The 20,943-nt window shown below is 38.5% G+C and overlaps 1 protein-coding gene across 1 annotated transcript in view; it reads right to left on the bottom strand.

Annotated features, from left to right (window-relative positions):
• Nucleotides 1–1,153: 1,153 nt before the first annotated feature.
• The window catches only part of LOC126267391 (papilin), a 1,111,154-nt gene continuing 1,091,364 nt past the window's right edge, over nt 1,154–20,943 (bottom strand). The window contains exon 41 of the mRNA XM_049972582.1: nt 1,154–2,765. Within this exon, the coding sequence (XP_049828539.1) occupies nt 2,569–2,765 (197 nt within the window). The 3' untranslated portion in view covers nt 1,154–2,568. The remainder of the gene's footprint in view (nt 2,766–20,943) is intronic.

Consider the following 20,943-nt stretch of genomic DNA (forward strand, 5'->3'; position numbering starts at 1 on the left):
ACCCTCAGAAGAGAATAAAAACCCAAGAAAGTTGTTTGTGTCATAACAACAGAAACATCTGGAATAAAATTTACACGTTCCTTGAAGATTACTTTGTATCTCAAACTGTTGTTAACATTTTGCTCTCTTAACAGATTTGTGTAACAAAGTTAGAAACAGTGCCATTGTATCACAGAGGTTGACAGTATAAACTTTTGCTGTAGACGGAAACTTAAATGGAACACAATATGTCAGTTACAATATATGCAAAACGCAACTGTAGCAGCTGACTTTGTAAGACCTAAATTTATGTCATGATCATAAGATTTGAAACAAAGACTTACAAGAAACAGGCCATGAGAGGAAGAAAATGGTGAAAAAGGGAAATGAATTTCTAAAAAGATATTCCTGCCAAAGTTTGCAGAAAACATAAGTTTATCTCACAACTTACTATGAAATATGATACACATAATACTTGTAAGATTCCAAAGATATACCTTTTATCATATAAATGCACCTTGAAATTAGGGGAGGGAGAATGACTATCAATATGAAGATACTGCTGCAAAATTTCTAAGAAGCACAAGTGTATGAGTCACAGTTGATGATATAGTATGAATTTTTTGCAGAACCCACAAAAGTTTGAAAATACTCAATACATCACAATACACAAAACTCATAACCCAATCAATAAAAGATAATGGGAAACTGATATGAGCAGTATAACATTTTCATCTAGAATTTTAAGTCTGACTCATGTGGCATGTGCAGCCTCACACAGAAAAGAAAACTAGGTGCTTATATTTGTAAAATGCCCAAATTTTTCACTCAGTCTAACTGAAGACACCTTCCACATTAGCATTTTAAAAACGAACACTGTAGTCAGTCTCCTACAGAGCCCCAGACAAACTTCATTTGCCACTCTTTATCTCAGTCAATCCAGGTGTACAATTGATCTCGATCTCTTGTCAGTCTTTTGTGGTCTGTCCTTCATCACTCATGTTTCCTAGCCTTAACTGACACTTACTACTACTTTACTTGACCTTTATTTTGACCCCTCTATTATATGTAATGTGGCCATTTTATGCTTTTTGTTAAAGTAGTTGTCCTGTAGTTGTCAGCTTCCATATATTAAGAAATGTGGTACTTTTTTTTTTTATTGAGAAGGGAACTGTTCAAAAATAAGTTCACAAATTTATTTCAATAAATTTTCTTATTTACACAATGTTACAAAAAATTTAAAAAATCTCAGTAATACATTACGAAATTATACTACAAGTACTTTTGTGTTGGATGACATTTGTAACAAATTGTTAACATGATACACGTTTGAGGAAAGTGAAATGAATGATGATATAATACAGTACACTACAAAATATCATTAGCTTTGCCAGCTTCACGTATTTCTTTCTAATGTGGCAGTGACTTAAGTGAGCTCTCCAAATCTACTATATTCTTAATGTACTTTCCATAATCTCTTGCTGTATCTCTACAGTAATTGACTACCTTCTCAATGACCAGTGCATACATTTAAAAATATATATATGTTTCATTCTTATCCTCTCTCACTCCCTCACACACAGATACACATTCACAGTCACACATGTTTGCACTCATTCATTGTACATGCGGCCTGTCTCTGGCCATTTTAAATAATATGAACATCACGCATCCTTCAAAGAAATACTTTCATCTCCTTGTGAACAAAAAAACTTCTATGGTATCCCTTGAAAATATGCTGAAAATAAAGAAGTGAAGAAAAATATACCTTTATGCTCGTTAACATAATTTTACATTAACTTAACTTAGCAGAATTTAATAAATATGTGCATTTTTACATATTTTCAAGGCAACATAGCATTTTCTATGTTTCTAAGATCTTGAAGGCACTTGTCTTTAATAAGACCACTTCACTGGATTGTCATAAATCCTTTGAACTATAAAACACTGATTTTATATTTTCTCAATCTATTTGTTATCCTTTGGAACTGCTTCTATTATAGAACTGTGAAATATTGTCTGGCTGTTGGGCATCTAGGTTTAAACACCCCTGAAGAGACGATACTCTGTCTCTGGTGGGCCTTTCTCAATTTAAACAATGGAATGCTATGAAACATTTATTTATTTATTTATTTGGGGGAGGGGGGGGGCAGTTAATGTGAACATACAAATTCTACTAACAAATTATTTTATTTCCAGATAAATCTACCACAATGTTTTCCATGATTATGTGATATCATGTACATATTCTTAATCTTCACACATTACCCTTTAAATCTATAGTGAGAGTCATACTGTAACAGAAGCAGATCATGGAGGTATAGCATGCTTTCTTTTGTCCCTAACACGGAAAAGGTCATATAAAATCAGAGTTTTATAGCAATCAATGAGCACTAAAATTCTGGATTCACAAATGTGTCAAGAATTTATCACAATAATTACAGTAATAATGAAATTGTTACTGTACACAGTGACATCAAAACAAATGTAGGACCACTTTTAACACTAGAGGAACACAATACACAGATATTAGTCTACTGTTTATTTTCCGTCACTGTGATTGTTTGGCGATGTGACTAGCTGCATATATTATTTTCTTCTGCCATCAATTCTGCTTGTACCTGTTCTTTCAAGATGAGGGCCATATGATGGCAACTGGCCAGCTAAAGTGCAAGATTTGCAGCAGAAGTGAGCATAGTACTTATGTGTACAATATTGACCCTTCACAATCAGACTACAATTGGCGAAGAATGGATTATCTGTACAGTTTGGATGGATGTATATCCCTGAAACAGAATTATTAGAATGTCACACATGCTGTAATAAAATGGGAATATGGTGGAAACAGCAATTATAATTAACATTACAAATAAATAAAATATCACAGTGCATACTACTGCCAAATTGATGAGAAAAATTAGGTACAGTTTGTTTTGTGGTGCACACAGGCTGCTTTGATCACCAATCCAATGACTGAAAGGGAGAGTGAACCTGTCCCTTGTTACATGACAGCTGCCTTTATGCTGAATTTGAAGTTGGGTCAGGCATAAATCCATATAAGAGGACAAAAACTGAAAGAAGACTTTTTCTTTTTATTATTATTATACTATACTTTCACTGTAAAGTGTTACATTTTAGACAATCCTCCATTGCTATTCTTTTTTATTTGTATGTGTTCTAGCTATTCTTATCTTTAGTTTTAGGATTTTGTCAAATCCTATTTTCTGAGTGACATTAAAAAGAGTTCCACTTGTGTGTGTTATCCCTGGCTGAACCACCATACTGTAGTGTTTCAATTTTGTTTTGATAGACAGACATTTTTATTGTACGTAGGCCATGTTAGTTTTTGAATCTTTATCATTGTATTAGTTCTAGAGGTTTTTCATTTAAGTTGTTTGTCATAATTCCTCCTACATACTGAAATTGTTTCACTATTTTTATTTTTCTGTTGTTCACTGTGTTGTGATTTATTACTTCTACGCCCCTTACCATCAACTCAGTCTTTTGAAAGCTATCTGGAGTCCTATTTTTTGTGTTATATTTTTAGCACTGTTGTTTGATTTCTGGCTCCTTGTATGTTATTACGTAGCAACGATTAATAATCTGCAAATCCTAAGCAATTTAAATCTATTTGATATTTGTTTGTTCAAGTTTGTATTTTCTTAGGATTTTCCTTGTAACATTTTCACATTGAGTATCCCAGAGCACAGCTGAAGAATAGTGTTGATAGACCATCACCCTGTATTAGTTCTCTTTTAATCCCTAAATGGGTTAAATAGTTCTCTGAATTTTACTTTGTCTTTAGTGTTTGTGAGGGATAATTTTATTATTTTTATTAATTTGGGGCAAAGTCCGTAATTCCTTAATATGTGCATTTTTGCATGATTTGTTTTGTCTTCTGTCATAGACACCCATTACTAATTTTAAAGTGATTATCTGTTCCAAGCAGCTTCTTCAGGGTCTAAATCCTCCTTGGCAGTCTCCTAGTTCCTGTTCAAACTGATCTTTACAGTGGCTGTAAATTTTTTTTTGACAAGAGTTTATATGTGCAATCCAACAGGGAAATCACTTCATAGTTATCCGGCTTCATTTTTCCCCTCTTTTGTGTAATACATATATTATAGCTGTAGTCTCATGCTCTGGAAGTAGTTCTTTCCTCCAGATTTTCACCATGCAGTGGTGTAATGATATCTTCGATGACTCTGCTGCACATTTCCATAGTTCCACAAATATCTGACCTCCACATCCTTTGTAGTTCTTGAGCTCTCTAGAAACTTTGTAGACTTCGTGGATTGTTGGTGGGTTTACATTTTATGGTCGCTTTTTTATTGGAGGTTCTTTAGTAGTTTGTTAAAGGTTTCTAGTAAAATGACTATTTACTCAACTGCTATGAGTCATCTTACTGTTTTTATCTTTTAGCATTAGTGTTGGAGGATCATATGTTTGGAGTTGTCTGCTAAATATTTTGTAGTAATCTTGTGGATTGGTTTTCTCACTATTTGTTTCTGTCATAAAAAGTATATCTTTTTGATATTGGCTTTTAACCCATATTATTATGTTTTAGGTTACCTTTCTTTGATTTGTAAGTTCCAAGTGTGATTCTTCTGTTTTTTGACTCAGATATCTTCATCAGGAATGGTGTCTGTCTTGCACTGATTTATAAAATTCATCATTCTTCCTCTGGTGTTTCTTCCTTGGATTTATTGTGGCCACCTGTTCAGCTGTTTGTTTCAATTGGAGAATTATTTCCTCTAGGTCATCTGTTAGTTTTATATTCCTACTTTTTCTTCATATTCCTTGTTATTTATCAGGTTATGTGGGTCATTTATTTTCTTCATTTTTGGGTGGGATTCTTTGTTTCTTTCTCAATGAGATGCATTTAATTTTAAGTTTAATCAAGTAGTGATCTGAACATGATCTAGCTGTAATTCTCTTTTTTTCCAGTCTGGGTGTTTCCAGGTTTTTAGTTTATTTAGTTTTCTCATTAAACATATTGTCTTTTAGATCATGCCATGGTTTTGCAGAATTCCACCAGTCTTGTGCCATTTTCTTTCTTTACTGAGCTGACTATTTCCCTATAACATCTTTTTTTATATGTAAGATATTGCCTAACACTCTTCACGAAGCAATAGTGTTCCTTTGTAAATTATGAAACTTAATGCTGTCCCAGAGATTAACATCATACATGAGATAATATATACCAATAGCTGTTATTAATCTTACAAGCAATGGCAAAAACATATTCTGAATCAATGGGATTTATGAGTGTTGCAAACCTGATGACTTTGGCACCAGAACATATATAGCAACAAGGACAAGAAGACAATGTCTGTATGCAAATCATATTTCTGGAAACTATTGTGGTGGTGTTAAGTCAGAGATAACCCAAAACTGATTTTCATTATTTTAAACAAGCACCATTAAGTAGTCACTGTACTTGGGAGTGAGAATGAATTCCAAGATTTTTGAAGAGTTTTTTGAAGGTGTACGGTTATCTATTTCACACTGTAGAATTGCTGCTACATTACACTAAACACAAACTTTATTTATTTTATATGCATTGCTGCAGATGATAATTCCATAACATAATGAAATATAATTATAATTAAAAAAACTGTATAAACTGAATTTCTTTATTAGTTTAGCTACACATTGTCTCCAATTCATCTTTTTAATCAGCTGGACCCTAGGGATTTTACCCATTATGTGCCTATGAGTGTACTGTATATCTGTTGATGTCCATTTCTATCTGCAGGTAATTTTTGCTAGTCTGCAGTTGCAGATGAGTCTTTGTGAGACTTACAGCTGTTGACAGCGAGCCAACTCAAAGTCTGTTCAGCTGCTACTTGCACTGTTTAGAGTCATTAACCTGAGCACCTTAATTAGTCTTACTGTGCCATTCCCAAGCCTTTATTTTTTTAACAGTCCTTCAGATACACTGTAAGGTCATTCACGAAGATCAAGAACATTGTTGGATCCAGTATCAAACCTCCACGTATTACATTTTTCCATTCTGAGTTACTTTTATTACTAGTGTGCAATCTGTCTACCTGACCCTCTGCTTTTGTACAGGTAAGACTCAATTCAAAGAGATATGTCATTACAGCATAACACATAAGTTCTCCAACAAAATTTTTTTGATAAACACTATCAAAGACCTTGACAACATCACAGAACTGTACCAACAGGATAGTTTTTGTTGTTCATCTCTCCCAGGACTTTATTGGTTAGATCAGATATTGTTTACTTTATAGAGAAAATTGCAAAATTATGATGGAACAGAATGGCTGGTCAATACTTTACTTTAGGAAGACATATTCTGAATGCCTTGCAGAAAAGAAACACATTTTTTTCTGTTTTTAAGTATTCAAGAAGTTCTTGGATTTACTTCTCATGGTTAACTCCCCCCCCCAAAAAAAAGAGGGTCCTTGGAATTTTGCCACCTAATGATACATACTTGTCAGCTCTTCTGTCACGTTGTAATTTTTTACAACTTCCTGTGCACAGAATACTTAATAAAATTCAATGAGAGGCAGCTAACTTTATTTTGCTAAATAAGATGTGTCAGTTTCCTTATACAAAAAGAGACTGTAAGGAGTTAAGTAAGTCTGCAATTAGAGGTGGTTTGCTTATCTCCATTTGTAAATATAGGTAATAACATAGATAACTTACAAGTAGGACTGTTAGGTATACATCTACATCAACATTCTGCAAACCACTGTGAAGTAAATGGCAGAAGGTACTTTCCACTATGCTACATATTATAATTTATTCATTTTCCATTCTGTATGGACTATGGGAAGATAGATTGCTTAAATGCCTGTGTGTGTGAACTGTAATCATTCTAATCTTGTTGCATGGTAGCACTACAAAGTTCCTCACTTAATATTGGTTCTTGCCACTCTGTTAGTAGGCTTTCACAGGAAGGTTGGTACTCTATCCTCAAATGACTGCCAGTTCAGGTTTTTTTAGCATTTCTGTGATGCTCATCCATGAGTCAGACAAAACTGTGACCATCCATGCTGCCTTCTTTGTGTTGCTGTTGTGGTCTTCAGCCCAAAGACTGGTTGGATGCAGATCTCCACGTTGGTCTATCATGTGCAAGCCTCTTCATTTCTGCATAACTGCAGCAACCTACATCCACTGACTGCTTACTGTATTCAAGTCTTTGTCTCTTTCTACAATTCCCCCCTGCCAGGCTTCCTTCCATTACAAAACTTGATGCCTTAGGACAGGTCCTATTAACCATCCCCTTATTTTAGTCAGCTTGTGCCATTAATTTCTTTTTTCCACAATTTGATTCAATACCTCCTCATTTGTTTATTTGATCTACCCATCTAATGGTCAGCATTCTTTTATAGCACCACATTTCCAAAGCTTACATGTTCTTCTTGTGTGAATTGCTTATAATCCACCATTTCACTTCCATACAAGACTACACTCCTGACAAATACCTTCAGAAAACACTTCCTAATACTTAAATTTACATTAGATATCAACAAACTCCTTGTTTACAGAAATGCTTTTCTTGCTATTTTCAGTTTGCATTCTATATCTTCCTTACTTGAGTCACCATCAGTTACTTTGCTGTCCAAATAATACAACTCATCTACTACTTTTAGTGTCACATTTTTCAACCTAATTCCCTTAGCATTGTCTGATTTACTTAGACCACATTCCATTACCCTTGTCTTACTCTTACCAATGTTCATCTTTTCATGACCATATCAATCCCGTTCAACTGCGCTTCCTAGTTCTTAGCTGTCTCTCTCTCAGAATTACAGTGTCATTGGCAAACTTCAATGTTTTTATTTCCTTGATTTCCTTCACATCTTGCTCAGTGTACAGACTGAATGACCTACAGGCCTGTCTCATTCCCTTCTCAACTATGGCTTTTTGTTCATCTCCTTTGACATTTATAACTGCAGGCTGGTTTCTGTCCAAGTTTTAAATAATTTTTTGGTCCCTGTATTTTATCCCTGCAACCTACAAAAATTTGAAGAGTTTAGCCCAGTCCATATTAAGCTTCCTCTAAATCTATAAATGCTAGAAATGTACATTTGCCTTTCTTCAATCTACCTTATCAGATAAATTGTAGGATCAGTGTTGCCTTGTGTGTTCCAACAGTTTTCCAGTACTCAAAATGAACTTCACAAGTTCAGCCTTTACCAGTTTTTCCATTTGTCTGTAAATTATTCTTGTCAATATTTTGCAACCACTACTTATTAAACTGATGTTTCAGTAGGTTCACACCTGACAGCAGCTGCCTTCTTTGGAACTAGAATTATTAAATTCTTCCTGGATCTGAAAGTATTTCACCTGTCTCATATATCTTGCACATTAGGTGGAATAATTTTGTTACAGCTAGTTCTCCTAAGGATAATAGTTCTTAGGGAACACCATCCACTCCAGGTACCTTGTTCCGACTTAAGTCTTTCAGTGCTCTGTCAAATTCTTCTCACAGCATCATACTCCTACCTCATCTTCATCTAGCTTCTTGTCCCTATCTATAATACTGTCTCCAAGTTCACTCCCTTATATAGCCCTTATGCATATTTCTTCTATCTTCCAACTTTCCCTTCTTTACTTAGTACAGGCTTGCCATCTGAGCTCTCCATATTCGTAGAGTTGCTTCTCTTTTCTGCAAATGTTTCTTTAATTCTCCTACAGGCAGCACTGTCAATCTCGTTTTTACAGAGATTTGTATTTCCTTTTGCCTAATTCATTTGCTACATTTTTACGTTTCCTCCTTTTTTAAATTAAATTCAATACTTCCTCAGTTATCTAAAGATTTCTAATGGGCCTTGTCTTTCATCTACAACTACATCTATATCATACTTCACAAGACGCCTAATGTTGTGTGGCGGGGGATACTTTGGGTACCACTATCTGGTCCCTCCAACCCTGTTCCACTTTCGAATAGTGCATGGGAAGAATGATTGTCAGTTGGCCCCTGTATTGGCTCCAATTACTTGAATTTTCTCCTTGTGGTCAGTACGTGAGATGTATGTGGGAGGAAGTATATGTAATCTGACTCCTGAAAAGTGCTGACCCGAAATTTCAATAGTAAACCTCTCTGTGATGCACAAAGCCTCTCTTGTAACGTCTGGAATTTGTTTAGTATCTCCGTAATGCTCTCTCGCCATATAAACGATCCCATGATGAAATGCCACTGCTCTTTGTTGGATCTTCTCTATCTCCTCTATCAGTCCTACATGATGGGGATCCCAGATAGATGAACAATACTCCAGAATCAGGTGAACAAGCGCCTTATGGATGAGTTACATTTCCTTAAGATTCTTCTGATGAATCTGAGTCTGGTATCTGCTTTTCCCACTATCTGTTTTACATGATCATTCTACAGAAGGTCACTCTGGATAGTTACACCTAGATATTTTATGGCAGACACTGTCTCCAACTGCTTGTCATCAATAGTGTAGCTGGACAGTAATGGATTTATTTTATATGTATGTGCAATATGTTACATTTATTTACATTCAGAGTCAACTGCTACAGCCTGCACCATTCATCAATTCTCTGTAGGTCATTCCACAAATTCTTATCATCTTCTGGCACTGATACTTTGGTATAGACAACGGTATCATCTGCAAATAGCCTCAAAGACCATCTGACACTTTCTACTAGATCATTTAAATATATTGTAACCAGCAATGGTTCTATAACACTTCCATGTGGTAATCCAGATATTACCTTTTCTTCTGTCGATTTAGTTCCATTAAGAGTGACGTGTTGAGTTCTATCTGCAAGGAAGCCTTGGAACCAACCCCAAGACTGCTCCAATACTCCATAAGCTCACATCTTTCATTAAACGGCAATGCAGAATGGTGTCAAATGCCTTACTGAAATCTGAGCACTGTTGTCCACTGCACTGGGGATCTCATGGAGGAACAGAGTGAGCTGAGTTTCACAGGATCTCTGTTTGCGGAATCCATGTTGATTTTTAAAGAGGAGACATTCATTTTCCAAAAACGTCATAATTCTTGAGCATTAAACCTGTTCCATAATTCTACAACAGACTGATGTCAACAATTTAGGTCTATAATTGTGAGGCTCTATCTTAAGCCCTTTCTTAAAAACAGGAATGATCTGCGCTTTTTTCCAGTCGTTAGGTACCTTTGTTGTTAAGCGATCTACTATAAATTACTGCTAGAAGGGGAGCAAGTTCTTTAGCATAATCTTTATAGAATCTTACAGGTATCTCATCTGGTCCTGAAGCCTTTCCACAACTAAGTGATTGTAGTCTTTTTACCTATGTGATCCTCTGCACCTTCCCTGTTTCATCCCTCAAAGCTACCCATTCATTTTCTGTAGTATTTCTTTCCCCTATTTCAGTCCATTATCACCTACTACTCCCTCTGAAATTCTCAATAACCTCTGGTTCCTTCAGTTTATCCATGCTCTGTATCCTTAAGTCCTACTTTTTTGTAAATTCTTCAATTTTGTCTCCCATTCACTGTATATATTAAATATCCCATGTTAGACCTTTTTTGTAGGTGTGACAATATTCTAGGATGGCCCAAACAAATGTTTTGTAAGCAACACCCTTTATATAGACTGATTTGTATTTTCTCAATATACTGACAATGACCCAAAGTCTGTTAGTTGTTTTAGATACAATGGAGCCTATAAATTTCATTCCATTTCATAGCTGTACAAAGTATTACACCTTAATATTTGTATGAGTTGACTGATTCAGTCGTGCCTCATTTTATTGTAGTCACAAGCTGTTACCTTCCTGCATTTTGTGAAATCCACTGTTTACATTTCTGTAAATTTAAAATAATTTGGGAACTTTGTAGCATCCTGAACCCTAAATTGAACTGAATATTTGTGCAGGTTTTTTCAGACAGTTTTTCATTATAAATTATTGCAAGAGGTGCAGAAAGTCTGATGTTACCATTAATATGGTCTCCTAATATTGATAGAAAGGGTGGCAGTAAACTTCTGTGGATCATTCCTGAAGTTATCTCTCCATCTAATGATGACTCTCCACCCAAGAAAACATGCTGTGTGTTCTCTACTGATGTACCCTCAGTCCAGTCACAAATTTCATTTAATACCCATATCACCACACTTTCATTATTAGCATCAGTGTGTTACTGAGTTTAATGCTTCCTCTAACTCAAGAAACACAGAATCTACACGTCTGCCTTGACAATGGCTTTCCAGGTGTCGTCTGAGAAATGCACAAGTTGCATTTCACACAACCAGTGTTTATAGAATTCATGCTCATCGACATGGAAGAGAACACTGTTTGAGATACCCCACTGAGTTTGGGTTAAGAACATATTTTAAGATGCAAATGGATGCCACTGATATTGGATAGTATTCTGTGGTTCACTTCGTTTGCCCTTCCTTTAGTCAGGTCTGACCTGTGCTTTCTTTGAATTTCTGGACACAGTTTTATGTTCAAGAGATCTGCAGTATATTATGGTTAAGAAAGGAGCGACACAGCTGCAAATTCTGTATAGAAAATGGTTGGAATTCTATCATGCCACAGGTTTCTGTTCAGTTTTTGTGATGTCAGTTGTTTTCCAAAGGCACTAACACTTGTATGTATAGCACTCATCTTTTCAGTGGTGCAAAAACTAAATTGGGGCAGTACTCCTGGACACTCCTTTGTGAAAGAACATTTGAAAACACAGTTCAGCTATTTCTGCTTTACCTGTCTTTGACTGAGTTTTGTAAGGAGTCTTTAAATACGATAGTGTCACACAGTCACTTAAGACTTCTGTTTTGATGTTATACTCTTCACATTTCACTTCGCAGACCACAGAGATGAGCTCGGATACCTCTGTTTGCATCTTAAAAAGGATGTACTCAAACCTCTTACACCAATGACAGCATTCAAACTTTCGGACATGCTCTAGATTAATGCAGAAATTCCTGTTAATGAATCATATCCCATTCTTTCAGGGGGGCATTCTGTAAGTCCTGTAGAATCTCTGGGTAGTGCTATCAGGCTCTTCTCCCCAGCTGGTCCCAAACATGCTCAATAGGATTGAAATCAGAGCTCTGTCTTCTACTAGGTGTTCAGAGGCCAAATTGTGACTCATTGGTGAACAATACATTATTGTACTGTCCAGCCAAGATGTTCCTTTACAAAACGTAGTCAAGCTGTGCAATGCTCTCTGGTGAGTTCTGGGCTGTAGCAGGTGTTCTGGCCTGAAGATTGGCATCTTCCAGTCTTCTTAGAACAGTTCTCTCAGTAACATGGACCCTCTAACCTGATGGAGTTGATTTCGTGCTTCAATAGCAGTGATATGGTGGTTGTGGAGAACTTGAAGTTTTAAGAAGCAGTCATCTCTCTACAGTTTTGCTCTTCTTGGGCCTATTCCTGGTCTCCTTGCAAAGCCTCCAGTTACCTGTACCTTTGTATGATTCTGGAAATCGAGGAAGATGTAGTCATCAATACTTCTACGACATAACGCATGCTGCAGCCATCTTCCACCAAAGCAGCAGTTTTCACAGCTTGTTCAGGGCTTAGTGGCTGTTTATTCCAGAAAGCTGATAACAGCAATCACAGAAAGCTGATAACAGCAATCACAGAAAGTTTCTACAAACACTTGTGACTGAAAGGGGAACAAACCAGGGTACAACAATAAGCGCTACAAGAGCAGGAAAACATTATTTGCTCACATTAAATGATATGTTTTCCAGGTGGCATGGGAAACAACAATTGAGGGTAGTGCAATAAACAATCAACTCTTCATTGTTTGTTCGCAAAGGAATGCCAATAACATACTCCATCTTAAAAAATTGGTTGACGTGCTTAATTTTGATTAAATAGATAATTACACAAAGATTACACGTCATTTATTGGGTGTTACATTTTTCCCCTTATCTTTCATGTGGCTCTATTTATACACGTAGATTGTATGAAGGACATACTTAAAACTGCCAAAATGTTGGTCTTACTATATGCCTCATCATTTTATTATCCCTTTGATAGTTCACAGTCTGATTATAATGGTATACTTAGTTTTGCTTAAAATCTTGTTTATTAAGAGAAATTAGTAACCAAAACTGTTACAGTAGCATGTTGTATGACAATTAGTGTGAACTAATCAGTAGTTTTGAGACAACTATTAGAAGGCCCTGATTTCATTCTTTCCAGCAACCAAATTAATTTTACCAGGAGCTAATTAACTTACAAGATATTTTTAATTAAAATTTACCCGCACTCAAAATTATTTTTGAGCTCTGAAACTTATGCTTTTTTTATTCCTAGGTTTGACTTCATACTTTTGCTGCCCTTATTTTTCTAATCCTGATCCTGATGTGGCGACACTCTACAGTGCACGCATACTCGCCACCCATCTGCATGATGCCAGGTGCCCATGAACCCACCTGCTGCAACGTCTGCACCAGTACCAACCACTCTGGCTCCCCTCTGAAGTGTGTCCATTCGTACCTTCCCCTGGATTTCTGCAAGGAGGCCTTCGAGCACTTGAATGGCCAGGCCCACACTGGTGTTCACACATCGGACACACTAGTGCAGTAACATTTTGTTTGGCCCAGTATCCAGTGCAACTCCACCAACTGGGCCTGTGCCTGCATCCTGCGACAAAGCTCTACAGTAGGCAGGCATGTGCATGCTCTCATCATCCCCTTCCCCCAGTGGACCACTGCTCCTTCCATATACATACTGATATTGTAGGTCCCCTGGTGTCATCCAGCAACCACCAGTATCTCCTTACTGTCACTGATTGGTTCACACAGTGGCCTGGAGCAGTACCTCTGCCTGACATAAACACAAACACAGTGGCAAAGACCTTTATGGATATGTGGGTCCCACACTTTGGGTACTTTCCCATACCACCACTGACCATGGGTGAGCAGTTCATGTCTTGACTCTCATGGCAACTTGCAGCACGACTGTGCACTTGACGACAAGCTACCACTCTGCCACTAATGACACAGTGGAAAGATAACACAGGTCTCTAAAAGCTGCCATCACATGCCACTCTGCAGCTTGGTCTACTGTTCTGCCTCTAGTGCTCTTAGGCTTGCAGGTGGCCCATGTGGTAGATCTGCCACATCCGCTACTGAGGTTGTGTACAGACAGCTGCTTACCCTCCGAAGTGACCTCTTCGAGCCACACCCCTTGCCGCCCATAACCTGCATTTCAGCCTATGTGCAGCAGCTCAATGATTCAATGGTGTGCCTGCCCCTCCACTCCCCCTCCCCACATGATCTGACCACATGTATGCATAGTACACACTGCATGGACACCTACCAGCTGCATCTGTGCCCACACTACACTCAGGCCAACATCTTGTCCTCATGTGTGGAACAAAGACATTCTCTTGCGGCTCCAAGCACTGCACCAAAATCTCAATCGTTCACCTGAAGCTGGCTTACATGGTCGACCTCCTGAGCTCCTGTGCAATGCCAGCCATCGAGTCCGAAGTGGCACCAAGCAAAGGTTATGGCACTTTGTCCAACACCACTGATCTGAGTGGTCATCAATGGGACCCCACGGTGGATGCTGCCTTGGCATCCATCCCACCAATCAACCCGACAGAGCTGCCAATGATTTCAGCCACCTCGTCCCCAATAACGGACCATTCCCCGACCATTGCACCTGAGTCACCAGGCACAAGAGCCAAGACCCAAGCACTGAGAGACCATTCACCACCATTGCAGTGCCAGCATGCAACCCTGAGGCTATGTGTGGCCCAGCCTAACAGCACAGGCTGCCTGCAGTCCATGCACCAAGACAGTACAGTGCGCAGTATACCACCCACGTGCTGTGCACCACCTGCCGTGTGTCATTTGCTCATGCGCTGTCAGATTATTGCCTTTGTCACCAAACCCTGCCCCTGCACCACCCACACACCTTGCGAACAGAGGTGCGGTATTGCCCCCTGCCCCAGCTGGAAGTGTGGCACTGCATCAGCCAAGCACCAGGCTCAAAGCAGGACAACACACCCATTGCTGTGGCATATGCCTGCCCTACTGACTCTGCACTGTAGCTCGCTGCAGGTACCATTCCATGTATCATTGCCACCTCTGTCTTTTACGTGCCCTGCCAGCACCACACCACCACCACCATTGCCATTGCCAACATTCCCTCCTGCCCCTTTACCATTCCTTCTCATACGGTGATAACTGTGTGGCAATGCACTACACTGCACAACACATATCGGCCACAAGCCTAGTGGACCGAAGTAGTGGAATCTCTCTCCACCATGTGCTACCTTGCAGCACCCCAGTTTTTCCCGAGAAAAGCATGCCATGGAAAGAATTCCCTGAGTGTGCTGCGTGGACATGAAGACCGGAGTTTCCATGATACACAGTGATGGCATTCTGGACATATACGGTTGCAGAGAAGCTGATGCCGGTGAGTCTGTATCACACATTTCAGCTGTACAATGACTGCAGACATCTGCAGAAACATTGCTGCCGCTATTGGCAGAGCATTAGAATTTTGTTCATTGGACCAATTTTAGATGGATGTTTCTTATGCGATCCCATGTTTCACGGGATCAGTAGACTACTTCTGCATCATGGACTTCCCCACAATCCTCAGTAACAATTGTATCACAGTGGATACTGTACCACATGTTGCCTGATTGCTGTATTCTACCATGTGCACATGGAATAGCTGTGTGTAATTTTCGAGATTTATGAATCATTTCTTGCCATTTGTTGATACCTTCAGTTCTGTTTGCTGAAACCTTCAGTTTTGTGTGGCTACTGTGTGCCATAGATTTTATTTCCACTGTGCCCACATTTGTCGCTAGGTATTTTTTACTGTGTTAATGTTCCATGTTAATTTTTATGTAATTTGGTCCTGTTCCAAGTCCAGTTCCAGGAAAGGAACTGAAAAATCAAGAGTACTTTTGTGTCCTTTTTGCTTTTTTTCCACTAATGCCGGTACATACTAGTGTACCATAGACAATGTGTGCAAGGTTAATCAGTAAACAATTTTCCACACAGATAATGCCCTTGGTTATACAGTTAAGTCCCTAATTAATAATTTGCATAAATTAGCAAAATTTCAATAATGGCAGCCGCACATTCAATTAGGGAAATCACAGTGGAGGCATACAGCATACTAATCAAATTCTAGTGCAAAATTTAGTACTTTTTTAACCAGCTATCTTTTAGTCAAAGCAAATCACTGTTGGGAAACAAGATCAACCACACTAGTAAGCCTTCACCCTAGCAGTGGAACTGACCAGTGACACACTATTACTATTTTGTTAACAGCCCAATACATCATACAGGTTGATTCAAAAAGAATACCACAACTTTAGGAATTTAAAACCCTGCAACGACAAAAGGCACAGCTAAGCACTATCTGTCGGCGAATTAAGAGAGCTATAAAGTTTCATTTAGTTGTACATTTGTTCGCTTGAGGTGCTGTTGACTAGGCGTTAGCGTCAGTTGATGCTAAGATGGCGACCGCTCAACAGAAAGCTTTTTGTGTTATTGAGTACAGCAGAAGTGAATCGATGACAGTTGTTCAGTGTGCATTTCGAACGAAGTATGGTGTTAAACCTCCTGAAAGGTGATGTATTAAACGTTGGTATAAACAGTTTACAGAGAATGGGTGTTTGTGCAAAGGGAAAAGTTCTGGACGGCCGAGAACGAGTGATGAAAATTTAGCACGCATCCAGCAAGCATTTGTTCGCACCCCAGGAAAATCGACTAGCAGAGCTAGCAGAGAGCTGCAAATTCCACAATCAACTGTATGGAGAGTCCTATGAAAAAGGTTAGTTATGAAACCTTATCGTCTGAAATAGGTTCAAGCACTGTCTGCAGCTAATAAGATTAAAAGAATCGATTTCTGTAATTTTATCCTTGCTCAAATGGAAACAGATGAATCTTTCATTTCAAGGATTGTGTTTAGTGATGAAGCAACTTTCCACACTAACGGGAAAGTCAACCGTCACAATGTCTGTATATGGGGCACTGAGAATCCGCGGGAAACAACTCAGTATGAACGTGACTCGCCTAAGGTGAACGTTTTCTGTGCCATTTCAGCCAGTAAAGTTTTTGGTCCCTTTTTCTTCAAAGGTGCTACTGTAACTGGACTACAGTATCTGGAGATGTTAGAGAATTGGCTGTTCCCTCAGCTCGAACAAGAAGCACAACAATTATTATTTCAGCAGGATGGAGCGCCACCACATTGACACTTATCTGTCCGTAACTACCTGAACGTCAACTACCCGAGGCGATGGATCGGTCGCCAGGCAGCCCGTGACAGAGCACTTCATCACTGGCCTCCAAGAAGCCCTGATCTGCGATTTTTTCTTATGGGGATATGTTAAGGATATGGTGTTTCGGCCACCTCTCCCAGCCACCACAGAAAGCTATAGGAAAAATGTCAGACATGTTAGGGCATGAGTTTAGTAAGTCATAGCCTTGTCGAATGGCTGATTAATTATTGAATTTTGTAACTAACATAAATATGGAAAGTTGTATTTTTCCAAATTCTACATTTCTGTATTGTACAGAATATTTATTTCTGTAACTTTATATTGTACGTAAATTTCATGTGTTTGATTTGTGATTAATTTCAAAAAGCACACGTTCTAATCACATTAGTGTGACCAACACCTATGTTTGCCATCAATAGGCAATAACCACTCACAGAGAGCATGTGGCAGGGCTAATGGTGGGGGCTGTGTCGTTATGAGGAAATAGAGTGATTTATCTGGTGTTCAAAAGGGCATGACCATTGGCTTTGGGGTCAAGCGTGGAAGCATTTCCAAAATGAATAAGGTTGTACACTGTTTGTGTGCTGCTGTGGTCAAAGCATACGGTGAGTGGCAAAATGGTGCTATGCAAAATTGGTGCTGAGGCAACTGCGATGTATCATGGGCCACAGACGACGGGGGGAATGACAGCTGTGGAGATGTGTATGGGCAAATAGAGATGCAACTATTGAGCAACTGACTACCCAGATGAAATAAAGGGCTACCAACAGCATCTACTCAATGACCATTCTGTGAATGTTGGCATGTATGGTCTCCACTGCAGGCACCTTGTTCATGGACCCATGGTGACTGCTGTTCTTTGCTGACAAAGGCTGCAATTTGCACACCAACACTGCAACTGGAGGTCCACTGAGTGGAAACAGGTAGCTTTTCCAGGTGAATCATGTTTTAAACTCAATCAGACAGGTGCCCATTGCCGTAAAGTGCATGAAATGTATAAAAGCAAACACTGCAACAAATGTTGGAAGGGCCCATGCCACAGAAAGATGTGTTTTGGTCTGGGGAATGTTTTTGTGACATTTTCTGAATGATACTGTCATTGTGGAAAGCACACTGGATCAACACTAGTATGCATCTGCACTGGGGAACTGTGTTCACCCCTACATGCAGTTTGTTTTTTCTCAGCACAATGGCATCTACCAGCAGGACAACGCAATGTGTAACACAGCTTACAGAGTACAAGCTTGTTTCAAAGAGCACCAGGATGAGTTTACCATACTCCTCTGGCCACCAAACCCCCCAGATTTAAATCCAATTCAGAATCTCTGGGACCACTTCAAGCTGGCTGTTCATGCCATGGATCCTCATCTGAGAAACCTAGCACAGCTGGCTACGGCTCTGGAGTTCGTATGGCACCAAATCCGTCGGTACTTGCAGAACCTCACCGACTCTCTTCCTGCAGGTCTCACAGCAGTCCATGTTGCAAAGGGCTTCTGACAGGTGGTCGTATTAATGTGGCTAGACAGTGTATATGTAAATGTTAATGACTGTTGTGTTTACAGTGAATTATCTAGTTATCAAGTTTTCAATATTTGTAAAATTCAGTGGCAGAATAGCAAAGTGGAGTGAATCACCTGATTTTATTCCACTCCTTTTAAATAACAATTTTTTTCCCTTATCTTTCATCTGACTATTTATATACCTAGTGCATATATGCAGGATGTATCTGAAACTGCGAAAAAATTATTCACACAATATTCTAAGTAATTTCATTATCCATGAAATATTATTCAAACTAATTAATTTAAAAGATATTCATAATTAATGTTTTGTTTCACCCAAAATTTTTTGATATTTGAGTCGTGTTTGGTTAATGCCTGAGTTTGACTTTATGCTATTGTTGCAGGAATTTTTCTTATCTTGGTTATGTAATTAAACCACTAATTAAGAATTTGTTTAAATTAGCAAAACTTGAATTATGGTAACTTTACATGGAATAAGAAAATCATTGCAGAGGCATTACAGATTGCTAATCAAATAGTACTGTGAACTTTTGTACTTTACTAAGTAGCTGCCTTTTAGTTAAAGCAAATTCTTGTCGGGCTCCACAGATCATCTATACAGTAAATTTTCACTCTATAGTTTTATAAACTAATAAGTAAAAATCTCACAAAATATCATTATGCCATTCTATATACACTATCGCTCACCCAAACATGCTCAGTCGACATCTAGCAAGCATACAGTCAACATCTCCACGAAAGTTTGTGCCCGTTAATCATATGACATACATTTAAGTGCTGAAGTGTGTGGTTAGTTTTGAACTTGTGCAAACCACATACTCAATAAACTTCTTTGGTTATTGCAAATATAAACTGTGTCTAACAGTCTGCAGTTAATATTAGCGTCTTTACCTTTGCTATATTAAATGTTTAGGTGACTTACTTTGAGGACTGTGTGTAATGGACTATTTTCTTATGATAGATGATCCGTGGAAGGTTAACATTTCTAAAATGTGTTGCCACTGATATACTCATGCAGTGTATGTTCTGACCTGGTGTTTGTGAATTATGAACTGAAGTTCAAAATGAAACGGTATCATTCAAATGCAATTTTAACAAAATAAATTGTCAAACTAATGAAACTTTAAGCAATTGTATATGATTTTGTTCAATGCTCAAACTGTTTCCAGTAACAGGCTATGAACTCAAGATGCTACTGACGGACTTCGCTCTCAGTTAGGTTCGTGACATTACATCCTCCAACGATCATGTAACTCAGCACAGTGAAATGGTGAGTATGTGCCAGCCGATTGTATGGAATCAGCATGATGTTGTTGTTGTCGTGTTCAGTCCTGAGGCTGGTTTGATGCAGCTCTCCATGCTACTATATCCTGTGCAAGCTTCTTCACCTCCCAGTACCTACTGCAACCTACATCCTTCTGAATCTGCTTAGTGTATTCATTTCTTGGTCTCCCTCTATGATTTGTACCCTCCACACTGACCTCCAATACTAAATTGGTGATCCCTTCATGTCTCAGAACATGTCCTACCAACTGATCTCTTCTTCTGGTCAAGTTGTGCCACAAACTTCTCTTCTCCCCAATCCTATTCAACACTTCCTCATTAGTTATGTGATCTCTCCATCTAATCTTCAGCATTCTTCTGTAGCACCACATTTCGAAAGCTTCTATTCTCTTCTTGTCCAAACTATTTATCGTCCATGTTTCACTTCCATACATGGCTACACTCCATACAAATACATTCAGAAATGACTTTGACACTTAAATCTATACTCGATGTTAAAAAATTTCTCTTCTTCAGAAACACTTTCCTTGCCATTGCCAGTCTACATTTTATATCCTCTCTACTTCGACCATCATCAGTTTATTTTGCTCCCCAAATAGCAAAACTCCTTTACTACTTTAAGTGTCTCATTTCCTAATCTAATTCCCTCAGCATCACCCGACTTAATTCGACTACATTCCATTATCCTCGTTTTGCTTTTGTTGATGTTCATCTTATATCCTCCTTTCAAGACACTGTCCATTCCATTCAACTGCTCTTCCAAGTCCTTTGCTGTCTCTGACAGAATTACAATGTCATCGGTGAACCTCAAAGTTTTTATTTCTTCTCCATGGATTTTAAGACCTAATCTGAATTTTTCTTTTGTTTCCTTTACTGCTTGCTCAATATACAGATTGAATAACATCAGGGAGACGCTACAACCCTGTCTTACTCCCTTCCCAATGACTGCTTCCCTTTCATGTCCC

Source organism: Schistocerca gregaria, chromosome 4, assembly GCF_023897955.1.
Source record: "Schistocerca gregaria isolate iqSchGreg1 chromosome 4, iqSchGreg1.2, whole genome shotgun sequence".
Lineage (NCBI taxonomy): Eukaryota > Metazoa > Arthropoda > Insecta > Orthoptera > Acrididae > Schistocerca > Schistocerca gregaria.